Consider the following 12262-nt stretch of genomic DNA (forward strand, 5'->3'; position numbering starts at 1 on the left):
TAAATGAGCAAATAAATCATGTTTATTTGTTTATTCCATGTAGAGCCTGAAGGTCCCTCAGCAATACCACCCATATCTTCTACTTACACCCTGATGCTCACGCTTCAGCAGAGAATATATATAGGTCCTTCAATAAAAAGGCCCATTTATTTTAACAAAGGTGGATCATAGTGGTCTATACATTGGATAAATAAAAATTGTTCATCTGGGTTTAGAGTATAAACTGGGACACACAATGAAAATAAACAAGATTAGTAACAGGGATTTAAGATACTAGGGATTTAATTGGACAAATACATTTGTAATTGTTTTAATGTGGCATTTGTATAATTAAAAGGAATAATAGTAGTCTCTTATTGGCCTGTTTAGCTGAGCCTTCCATAGAACAAACAAAACAATCCCTAAAAATGAATAAAAGACAATTCTCAAAGCACAGACAAACACCAACAAACAAGTTGGCCGTTGGGTTTAGAAATTTATGAAAAATAACTGTTGTTATCGTGAAATAAAATGACTCATTCAGTGATATTGTCACGATCCCCAGTGAGAGTGCCCGTCATTACCACCAGAGGGCACTCTACCCCGGGCTATTGTCATTCCCTCATGAAACTACATTACCCATAATCCTTTGCCCAGACCATCATCCATTATCACATTCACCTGTGTCTCATTATCTTGTTCACTCACCCTATATAAGCCTGGCTCTTTCCGTCACTCCCTGCGAAGACTTGTGTAACACGGCATTTCTGAGTGTTCCCGTGTTCCGACCTTTTGCCTGTCCTTCACTATGATTGAGGATTACCCTTTCATTAAAACACTGCGTTCGGATCCTCACCCTTCGTGTCTCGGAGCAGTTCGTAACAGAAGACTTCACCATGCACAGATCCAGCAGCCGAGCAAGACCCAGACCCACCGCTGATCCAGCAGTTCAACTCATCCGTTTACAACAAGATAATGAGACACGGGTGAATGTGATAATGTCTGGGCAAAGGATTATGGGACATGTAGTTTCATGAGGGAATGACAATAGTCCGGGGTGGAGTGCCCTCTGGTGGTAATGACGGGCACTCTCACTGGTGATCGTGGTCATGTCACCCACCCTATGTTCTGTGTGTGTCTTGTTAGCCTGTTAGCCCCCTGTGTGTATATATAGCCCTTATGTATATTATATAAACTGACCGTTTGAATTGCTGCATCAGCTCATCGTATTTCTCGATCACCTGCTTTCCCTCCACAGACTCCAGACACCTATCATAACACAAACAAAGATGTTTAATGAAGAAAACAAACTGTTGGGCGATTCCCAATCAAGCCTTCTCAAAAAAACACAAAGCATAAGATATTTACGGGTAGTTGATGAATCTGAAGTTATTGTAAGGGCTTTGTATGCGTTCCTGCAATTGTTGGACAAATCTCAGTCCTCCAGAAACCACAGGCATGTTCTTGAAGACAGGAGAGTAACCTGGAAGACCAGTAATCAGTTAAAAACACAAGATAAGATAATAGCAAACACCCCAGTGATGTTACATGTTACCCTGGGTTTCCTCTTTCTGCATATGATTCTGGAAGATCATCTTGCAACATTCCAGGTCCTCCTCAAACATTTTGATCAGCCTGGGATATCTAGTCTGAGCATCGGCTGCTATCAGGGGTCGTTCCAACAGTCTGCCAAACATCAACAAAACCTGCCAAGCAGAGACTCTATGAAACTGTGCTGTCATTTTTGTACTGAAAAAACAAACACAAATGCTTTCCACCAAAGACATACTTTTTATTGTTATGGTTCACTGCACTATCAACTGCAAAAATCAGATATGCTAGTAATGAAAACATGTTCCAGGGTGGAATATTCTGCTCGTTGCGAGTGCAACTCAGAAATAAAAAAGCCCCTAAAGTGTATTTTCTTCTCCTGCAGGGTTCAGACTGAGCTCTGTTAAAGATCTCGAGTCCGTGGAGATTTGTGTGCATTCCAGTCTTAAACACAGGCTGCGTTCCTGATCGGGACTTGATAATGTGCAGATATCCATAACTCATTAAAGACAGAGCAAAGCTCTGGAACTGTCTGTGTGTAATGTCCCAGGGAGCATGAGTGCAGCTCCACAACAAACAACGCTTTCGCAGCATTACTGTCCTTTTACACTAACAGAAAGTGTTGCCCACCTTGAAAGCGTCCTCCAGTCCAGACGCATCATCAAAAGCATGACCAAAGATGGCACCCAGCTGCTGGTCAGAGCCGTCCACAGTGCGCTGGAGCTCCATTAGAGCTGCTTCAAACTCCTGCAAACAAGCACCCTTTAATCAAGGAACGCCAACCTGCCATCTGTGCGTTTGGGGCGTGTTGTTGCAGAAGGTGCCCACTTACCAAATCACAAACATCAAAGCAGTCGTACGGCTTCTCTGAGAAAGTCTTGTATTTCTCCAAGAAGGATTGATGTAAGTGCTGGACTTTATGGCAGAGAGACTTTCCTTGAATCCCTCCAAACTCGACCTTCTCCAGCTTCATCATGTCAACTACCGTCAGCAGGAGAGTCTAGACAGTGGAAATGAAAAAATCAGACAACATTGTCTTCATATAATATCACTTTTCCCCCCCACATAATTCCATATAGCTTAGTTACCCAGAACGCCTGTATCATTTCAGGTTTAGGGCCCAAGCATACGCTATGCACAACTGCACATACAGTCAGACCTAAATCTATTCACACTCCTTCAACATTTCTCACATTATCAGTTTATTCGCTATAGTTTAGAAAATGGTGATAAAATATGAGCAGAACTCAGTTGATATTTGACTGGTTTTGTCCGTCCTTCTGTTAGACTGTCTCACACATGAATTATGTTGAATATCTGTCAGCTGTTAAATTTAACTACACAATTAGATAATACCAGTTTAGCTCAACCAATCACCAAGCAATGCTTCATTGTGTTCAGTCTGTGTGTAAAAAGAGCATTAGCAATTAAAGAAAACACACTTTATTTGCCTTTGGCTTGCTCAGTTGGGGATATTTTGGGGATATTTAATTTAATTTTATCAATCAATAAATTCCACTAGAAACAAACCTTGTTGTATTATTTTAATTTAATATACAAATATACAAATATACAAATATACAGCTATACAAATATACTTGACTTGACTTCAGAAAGCATGATCAGCTCAAAGTGTCTGAAGAGTTGTTGGGTATAATATGTCACAGTTTACTTTATTTTGCTCTCCTCACTTACATAAATAAGCTATAGTGTCCTGCACACACTAGTAAAAAATATATCAAAAATGATATCTGGTGTCTGAATAATGAAAAGTGAAAAGTGTCTCTGCTTACTTCGATTGCTCTCAGTCTCTTCATGAAGTGCTCCAGCCCAACAAACACCAGGAGTGGGGAGAAATCCCACGGCAGAACCGTGTTCTCGGGCCTCTGGTACTGACTCAGGTTGGCCTGTCGGTCCTCGTATGTGTTCCTGAAGTACGTCAGCACATCCACAGCCGTCTGCACTCGCTGGAGGCTCTCCTGCACGTCTCCTTTCAGGATGTCTTCTGGGTTCAGGAAACTCCGGGCCTGACGAGTAAGTGAAGCGCTGACACTTACAATAACGTCCCTTTAGTTCACGCACCAACTAAAATTAACTAACAATGAGCAATACATTGTATTCTACATAATACATCTTTGTTAACATTGGTTATAAGAACACAACTGTTCATTTTAGCTCAGTGGCCAGTTGCATAACCTTAGCCACTATGTGTTAAGAACTAGTTGGACTAACTAGCAGTTTGCCAAGGAGTAATCAGTCTTATGTTTCAGTTTAAATTAGACTAATCAACGATTTTAAGTAACTGACTTATAAAAGTTATGACCGTACTTAAAGAAAAATAATAGATGACTAACTTGTAAGACTAGTCAAAGTGTTCTATGCAACTGGCGGCTGCTCTATTTAATAATATTAACACATTTGTGCTTTTAATAATATTAGTAATTGTTGAAAATGAAGTGAACTACTGTAAGATTAATGCTTGAGAAATATTATTCATAGTTTGTTCTCGTTAACTATTAATATAATATTTAATTGTTATACAACGGAACCCTTTCAAAAGGCACTAACATGTACTGTACCATGTGTTTCTTTAGGGTGTAATATGGGTGAATAAGGTACAGGTGAACCATCTGAAAGGGCACTGCCCCTGTGACGCTGGTGTACCTTTAAATGAAGTGTTTCTAGGTCAGAATACCTGCTGGATGAGGAGGTTGCAGATCTCCTGTAGAAGCACGATGACTCGGGCCGGTTTGTTGTAGTATTTGGAGTTGGCCCAGATCAGACACACTGTGTGCATGAGGCCAGCGATCTTCCCCTTCACCTCACTGAAGTCTGCACTCTCCAGATCTTCCAAACGCTTCTCCATCGGCTTGAGGAAGGCATTGATGTTCTTCGCCTCTTTTAGAGCTTTATAAACACAGTACAAAATCCAATGAAGATTCATAGCTTTCATACAATTAAAGAGGACATATTATGCCCTTTTTCTACTCTATTAGAGCAGGTTTGTCCCAGTCTGTCAGTAACGCTCTGTTTACTTTCTGTCTCTATGAAGCCCCTCCTTCTGAAGAGCACACTATGCTCTGATTGGTCAGCTGGAGCAGTGTGTTGTGATTGGTCGAGTGTGTTTGGGAAACGCCCCTCCCCTTACCATAACCGCCAGTTTAACACACTACTAACTAACTCAACCAGGCCCCGCCCCTTTATTCTGCGCATTAATTATTATAATGAGGAATATTGTGACGTGTTCGTTCCCAGAAGAAACTCAAGATACAATGGAGGCGTTTCAGGAGTTCAGGAACACTGATATAGAGAAGAGCTGGAGCTTTCTGTGTGAGGTTCATGCGTTCATGACCTCAAGGCTAGATTACTGTAATGCTCTACTGGGTGGTTGCCCTGCACGCTTAATAAACAAACTACAGCTGGTCCAAAACGCAGCAGCTCGAGTTCTTACCAGAACCAGGAAGTATGACCATATTAGCCCGGTTCTGTCAACACTGCACTGGCTCCCTATTAAACATCGCATAAATTTTAAAATATTGCTGATTACTTACAAAGCACTAAATGGTTTAGCTGCGCAGTGCTTGAGCGAGCTCTTAACGCATTATAGTCCTTCACGTCTATTGCGATCTCAAAACTCCGGCCAGTTGATAATACCTAGAATATCAAAATCGACTCCTGGCGGTAGATCCTTTTCCTATTTAGCACCAAAACTTTGGAACATTCTTCCTAACATTGTCCGGGAAGCAGACACACTCTGTCAGTTCAAAGCTAGACTAAAGACACATCTCTTTATCCTGGCGTTCATATAGAACATTACATTTCTGTTATTCAATGTTAGGCTGCATAGATCAGGGGCCGTATTCACAAAGCATTTTATCTCACCACTAGGAGTACTCCTAAATCGCACTAAAAGATTTTAGCTAGGAGTTTTCTCTTAGAAGTTATTCACAACGCCTTTCAGACCTACTCTTAGTAAAGAAAAATGACAACTCCTAAACTAAGAGTGAGTCTTCGTTGCTATGGATGACGTCATTACTCATGCACGAGCTTGACTGAAGTGACCACTTTGATTGGCTGATGATTGTAACGCGGGAATGATTCCAAACCCCTCCCCTACGATGATGAGTGACAGGTGACAGGTCTGAGAATGCGTGCGCTACACAAGTAGTGCGAAGGACGGAAGATGATGAATAACTGAATAAATAGCCTAAATGAATAAAGAGTAAGGCAAAACAAATAGCCTATAGCCTAATGAAACATATGGATTGATGCAATATCTTTGCAACATTATTGAATTAATCTGTCACTATATGCCTCTGCCTACGTTTGCAAAGAGAAGAACATTTTAATTTGATTCACAATGAAACGTTACAATGAGTTTACATGCAATGAGTAGCCTAGTTTTGGTTGTTGTTGGTGGCGTTATTGCATCCCTAGTTATGCCTACGATGCAGAATTGTTCCTCGCGATTGGAAGCTCCTGTAGCGCCGCATACGCATTTCAGAACATCGCGACGTGAAATGCCACAAAAGCGGTTTGTGAAGGTCTTAGTGAGTTAGGAGTCCTCTCGACTTCTTTTAAGCTGTCCCAGGCTTAGGTGCTACTTTTAGGGCTAAAATGCTTCGTGAATTACTCTTAGTGAAAAAAATTAGGAGTCCTAAAGTTACGAGTGACACGCCCATTATTTTTAGGAGTTGCTCCTAAATTTGCCAGTTAGGAGCTACTTTTAGCCTTAAAATTATTTGTGAATATGGCCCCTGGACAGCAAGAAACGGGGACACTTCCTATAAATCCTGATGTACTCGTTACATCATAAGAAGAATGGCATCTTAGTCTTTCTGTTTATTCCGAGGTTTACTGCAGTCAGCCGGATCCGGGCCATATCCAGATCTGATGGTGGACCAGCGCCTGCACACGTCCACGACGCATCCCTGAGGTGTCAGCCTCATCAGCCCTGTGAAGGCCTCGTCGATCCTCAACAAACTCGTCTCCACACCAGCGTGACTCCGACCTCCAACCAGAGGGAACTGGATAATGTTCTGAATGTTCTGATCTCTGACCTGTAACGCTGCCTGGATCATAATCACACACTGTTCGCTGGTTGGCCAGAGGAGAACTGAGCGACTGAGTCTGGGTTCTCCCGAGGTTAATTCCTCCATTCTGTCACTGATGGAGTTTCAGTTCCTCCACTGTTGCCTCGGCTTCTGGCTTGCTTAGTTGGGGACATTTAATATTCAACAATATTATTGATCTGCCCTAATTAAGCCGGACGATGACGCAATTTTCTTCTAGAAACAAACTTTGTTGTATTATTTTCATGTTATCACTGTGAAGCTGCTTTGATACAGTCTGTATTGTAAAAAGCGCTGTATAAATAAAGGTGACTTGACTTAAACACGACCAATCAGAGCACAGTGTGCTTTTCAGGAGGAGGGGCTTCACAGAGACAGGAAGTAAACAGAGCGTTACTGACAGACTGGGAAGAGAGACAGATGAACATGGGAAAAGGCATCTTTAATGCATCACGTTTAAAGGCAGAACTGATGTTTGTGCACAACACCGTACCTTCCACAACATCCCGGAGCATTTTTGCAAAAGCAGGATAGTAACTGCTGTCGATGGCATACAGGAGCTCCGCCAGCGTGGCCACTCTAGGAGCCTGGAGCTGGCGGTGAATGCCCTCGAGGTCAGCAAGCCTGCAACACAACACCAAGTGAACAAACACGGTTGAAGGGCTTTTCCAGGCCAGGAGACGGACCTCCCCGTGCCGGAGTCACACTCACCTGGTCTTCCAGAAGCTCAGCTCTGCGAGAGGAGTCGGGCTCGTGCCCTCCAGCAGCAGCTCCGACGAGTCCCTCTTCAGGACCTTGTACACCTGACTCGTCCAATCAACCACAACCGTCTCCATGGAATAAATGAGGCTTCTATCCACGTGATGCAAACTGCAAAAATATTACCAAACAAAGATGCAAATTAAATATTTCAGACAAAAAAAAAGCATGTTTATTAAAACCCCAGTGTGTTAGGAAGCCACCTCTTATCTCCTTCATGAGGAACTTGCTCCAGCTTCTCCAGTCCTGGAGGCAAAGGAAGGAACGTTTTGCCTTTGACTTTTCCAATCATGACAAACACCTTGTTCTTAAGATCGTGGGCATGGCGCACGAGGTCCTGAGAGACAGCCTGAGGAACGTCCCGGTTGTTCCTCATATTGGACAGATATGGTTCCACAAGCTAAAATGAAGAAAATTAAAAATTAGACAATGGAATTTTATGCTGTGACAGTGTTTGTGGAGACTTCCAGTCAGAGACGCAGGAGCTACAGCGAGTGGAGGAGTCGTTCACTCCAAGATGTTCACGTCTTTCTGTCTTCAGTGGAAAAGAAATGAAGGATTTTGAGGAAAACACTCCAGGATTGTTCTCCATAAAGTGTCTTCAATGGGGTCCAACGGGTCGAAGGTCCAGATGTGAGTTTTTCATGATCCAGCCGAGGAATAAGAGTCTCATCTAGACAAATCAGCGGACACTTTCTAAAAAAAAATAAACATTTATATACTTTTAACCACAACTACTGGTCTTGCTCTAGCTGTGATGCGACACACATTATATAATCAGGTATAAATGTCCGCTGGTTTGTCTAGATGAGACTCTTATTCCTCGGCTGGATCGTGTCGAGACTTTGAAGCTGCACTGAAACTCACATCTGGACCTTCGACCCGTTGGACCCCATTGAAGACACTATATGGAGGAACATCCTGGAACATTTTCCTCAAAATCCTTAATTTCTTTTCCACTGAAGAAAGAAAGACGTGAACATCTTGGATGACGAGGAGGAGAGTAAACTATCAGGAGATGTTAATTCTGAAGTGAACGACTCCTTTAACCCAGCAGCCTTTACTATAACCCAGTTTATGGTGTAAAGTCTATAATTACACAATGAGGTATAAGAGGGTTAGTCATGTTGTGAATGTTAGGAGCGCACGCAGACTGATGTGATTATCAGTAATTAGCCTATTGTCTCGTAAACCTGACCCAGTGTTGACATTAATGAAGCGGCTCCTGCTATAGTGACGAGCTGAGACTCTTCTCTCGGGTCAAGGGTCACGGCTCATTGCTGGGCAACAGCTCTGGGGTTTTGCTGACCTACACTACATGTGTAAGCCATGAACAATGGATCATCTGGAGCTGAAGTCGTGCAGGTCAAGGACAACTCTCAGAACTAAAGCTAGCGTTCTGTCAAGGTTCTCTCAAAGCTAGGAACAAACGTTCTTCCAGTAAACTGATTAGAACATTCGCTCAAAGTTATCTGGTCTTTAATAGAAATGTTCTCAAACATAAGCACAAAACATTAAACATACATCCTTCATGGAACATTTTTTCCTGAAACATTTAGGATTTCGAACGTTCGGATAACATTCAAAAGTAACGTTCCCATTACGTTTCCAAAATGATAATGAAATGTTTGTTTGACCAACAGAAAACGATTTAAAACATTTAAAAAATGGACGTATTGAACGTTCAGAAAACATTCAGAAATAACATTGTCATAACTTCATGGGTTATTTGGTTACGGGTTGTTAGCTGGGCGGTTTCGTGTGCTAACCTTGGCCTACTTCTCATTAATAAAGTTATGTGAAATGTTCAGCCGTAGATCTTCATCATTATGAGCCGGTGTTTGAGGGCAGAGAAGTGCAAAACAAGACAACATCGCAGAAAAAGTCAATCTGAAAGCACTACATTAACTCCCTCCCTAAAAGTAATAAACACAAACTAATGTGCAAATACACATTTACCATCACAGCCACAGCATGGCGATGCTTTCAGGCCTTTAGCTGAACTGTGGAGAAGTGCATCTGTGATCTTACTATTTAAACACGCTGATTATACCATCAGGTACACTTTCTTCCACTAGACATTAAAAACACGGAGCAACATTCATTATACAGTATGTATGGGTGAAGAGAAATCGGCATTTGTTAATGTTATGTGATATTAAAAATGTAATTTTAAAGTTAAAAGTAATTGCTAATTTGGTTTCAATCAATTGTAGTTGAATATATAAGTCCTTTGTTCTGAATTATCCTACAGCTTATTCTACTGGTTAAATGAACTAAAAACGGTGCAAACTAATATGTGAACCGACTCTTTCGGACAGTTCTGCGGACTGGTTTGAGCTGGTGATTCTTTGATAAGAACCGACTCAAAGGAATCGTTCGGTTGCCAACGGACAGCACTTCTCCTGATTCTAAACAGCTAGCAGAGAAAACACGAACGGATTGCTGAAATATTGTCAAAGAAAATAAAACTCATTAATTAATAAAACAGCTGTTATTTTAAAGTCGTCATTAAATCAAATGTGACGCTATTTACTTTGTTAGCGCACATTACTAGTATTGTGGTGAACAATTAACCAGTGCAAGTTAATACACAGAAAAAAAATGTGTTTGTCCTAGTAATAATTAATCAAAACCATTTTTTCCCTGTTGTGCTATTTTTCCATGATGAAAGTTATTAATCTCCGTGAGAAAGCACGACGTTTGCCTGTCGTGATCGCAGCCGGTATCGAGTGCTGCCCCCTAGCGGAGGCGCCCGGTCACAACACACTCCCGGTCACAAGACGACGGAAAACGCAATAAAGTTGGGAAATACCCTGAATTATCTGTGACAAACCATAATCTGTCAAGACAAAAAACAGAAATCAACTGTGTGGATGAAGATTGTTGATGATTTTAGGATGTTGAGGTGAGATTCTCAGTTGATTCAGTTGTATGTACGCCCTGAGGTAAAATGTTCAGACTGCAGACTCAACAACGAGTGTTTTACTGTAATTGTACAGTATCATAATCATAAACACAGTGCCGACATTATATTAATTTCATACTGCAAAAGTCACGTGACACGTTTAGGAAACGAGGCTTCTTTACGTCATAACTGTTTAGAAACGTCTCGAAACAGTGAATCATTTTGCGAAGTAATTGGTTCAATTGATTCAAAGCTTTGGAAAGCTTCGTTTCTCCCATCACTGCTTAACGGCCGAGCTCAGTATTTTGACTGAATAATATGGTTTATTTCTCGCAAAGCCTTAATATAGTAACTGTTATTGCCCCCCAAGCACTTTCTATGGCATTTCATTACGTGATACTTTTGTATATTTGTGTAAGGTTTGAGTCTGGTCGCCGTTCAAATGGCGGAGCGCGTGCAGGACATGTTTCAAACTATCTCCTTTTGTGGTCCGAAAAGAAAGAAGGACACAACAACACCAGGGTGAGTTTCATCTCCTCAATGTTCTTTCACTTAGAAATGCGTCACAACACCGAAGCAAAGTCGGTTGTAATTTGCAAATGTCTTTTAAAACGATTCCAACTCGATACATAAAACTTAAGTTAGTTAACTTAAGTTACTAGCTTTGCAGTTTGTATCAAACACTGTATTTGATAGCTAAAAATGCTCTCATTAGTTGTATTTATAAATGAATTTATGTAACTTTACAATCATTTTGAAAATCTGATTAAGTGATTCATTTACAAAGAACCGATTCAAAAGAATGATTCATTAGCCAATCGGGCAGCGCGAACTCGACTCACCTTTTCCAAAAGCACCGAGAGCTCCTCCAAAGGAGATTGAGACAAACTTCCCCAAGTTAAATGTGTTTTCATGGTATTGACGGACAGCGCTGTTTTGCTCTGTTTCACAAAATAAACAGATTTGTTTTTCCCGCGTCCCGAGAATCCGAGATTTGGGATGAGCTGTCCGGAGGAACCGAGGGACACGACAAGACTCGTCTGGTCAGCTTTATCTAAAAAGTCCTGAATGACCTGTCGTTGTTCTTCTACGGCAAGACATTTTTGCCAGCGGTCAGACTTTAGATTAAACGTTTTTAATACACAGTTTTCTAAATGTTCATATCTTTCGTCCACTTTTGACTGCTCGTTGTTTTCCATTTTGCCGATGAGTTTAACTGACTGAACTGACTGGATCTGCTTTAAACCGCTGTCTCCATAGCAACCCAGTGTTTACATGATGGTCAGCCTGCTGTTGCCATGCCAAAGACAAACCGTCGGTTTATTCATTTAAATGCATCATTGTAAACATACGGGCCTTCATCTCTGACTGATGACGCGTTTTTAACGGCCATAAGCGTCGTGTATTTAAAATAAATGTTCATTTAAAAGAATGTACATTTATAACACTATGTATGATATTACCTTCTCTCTGACTGCCTTTATCAATCTCTCTCTATGTGTTCCTCTTGTGGAAGTTGTGAAAACACTATTGTGGAGATTTTCTTTTGTTATTTGAGCAAATGGGAACACGAAAAATATATTTAATGTATTAATTACTAATTTAATGTAGTCTCTCATTTTGACGAGTCCGTCTACCGCATCTGAGCGTCTCAAAAGTGAAAGGGTCAATCAAATTTAACTTTTTTAGAACAAAATTAATTAATCATTCTAAAAAGGTAGTTACAAATTAAACTCTTTTTTTTTTTTGTTTAAGTGATGCACGAATGAATAGACAAGCCTCTTTGAAACACAGCTATGGCTTGGAAGTTTTGTAAATGTGCTGTATTACCAACACAAAAGCGGGATCTATGGATGAAACTGCTTTGATATAAATGCATTCAATGTTTTAGATGCAATAAAGTTATTTTCTCACTCAAATATGATCAAAACTGCGCATCTGCAGCTCATTTTAATATGCACCACTTATACATGACCCGAGGCTTGATCTAGTC

General features: G+C 41.0%; 1 protein-coding gene across 1 annotated transcript in view; it reads right to left on the reverse strand.

Annotated features, from left to right (window-relative positions):
• dnah9 (dynein, axonemal, heavy chain 9) overlaps positions 1–11209 on the reverse strand; it is a 117746-nt gene extending 106537 nt beyond the window's left edge. Inside the window, exons 1-11 of the mRNA XM_079850921.1 lie at positions 11112–11209; positions 7565–7761; positions 7314–7472; positions 7096–7226; positions 4226–4437; positions 3324–3557; positions 2363–2530; positions 2161–2277; positions 1535–1685; positions 1348–1462; positions 1180–1248 (exon numbers count right to left, since the gene is read on the reverse strand). Coding sequence (XP_079707047.1) covers positions 1180–1248; positions 1348–1462; positions 1535–1685; positions 2161–2277; positions 2363–2530; positions 3324–3557; positions 4226–4437; positions 7096–7226; positions 7314–7472; positions 7565–7761; positions 11112–11183 — 1625 coding nt within the window. The 5' untranslated portion in view covers positions 11184–11209. The remainder of the gene's footprint in view (positions 1–1179; positions 1249–1347; positions 1463–1534; positions 1686–2160; positions 2278–2362; positions 2531–3323; positions 3558–4225; positions 4438–7095; positions 7227–7313; positions 7473–7564; positions 7762–11111) is intronic.
• Positions 11210–12262: the final 1053 nt, after the last annotated feature.

This window comes from Squalius cephalus (assembly GCF_949319135.1).
Source record: "Squalius cephalus genome assembly, chromosome: 19".
Taxonomy (NCBI): Eukaryota; Metazoa; Chordata; class Actinopteri; order Cypriniformes; family Leuciscidae; genus Squalius; species Squalius cephalus.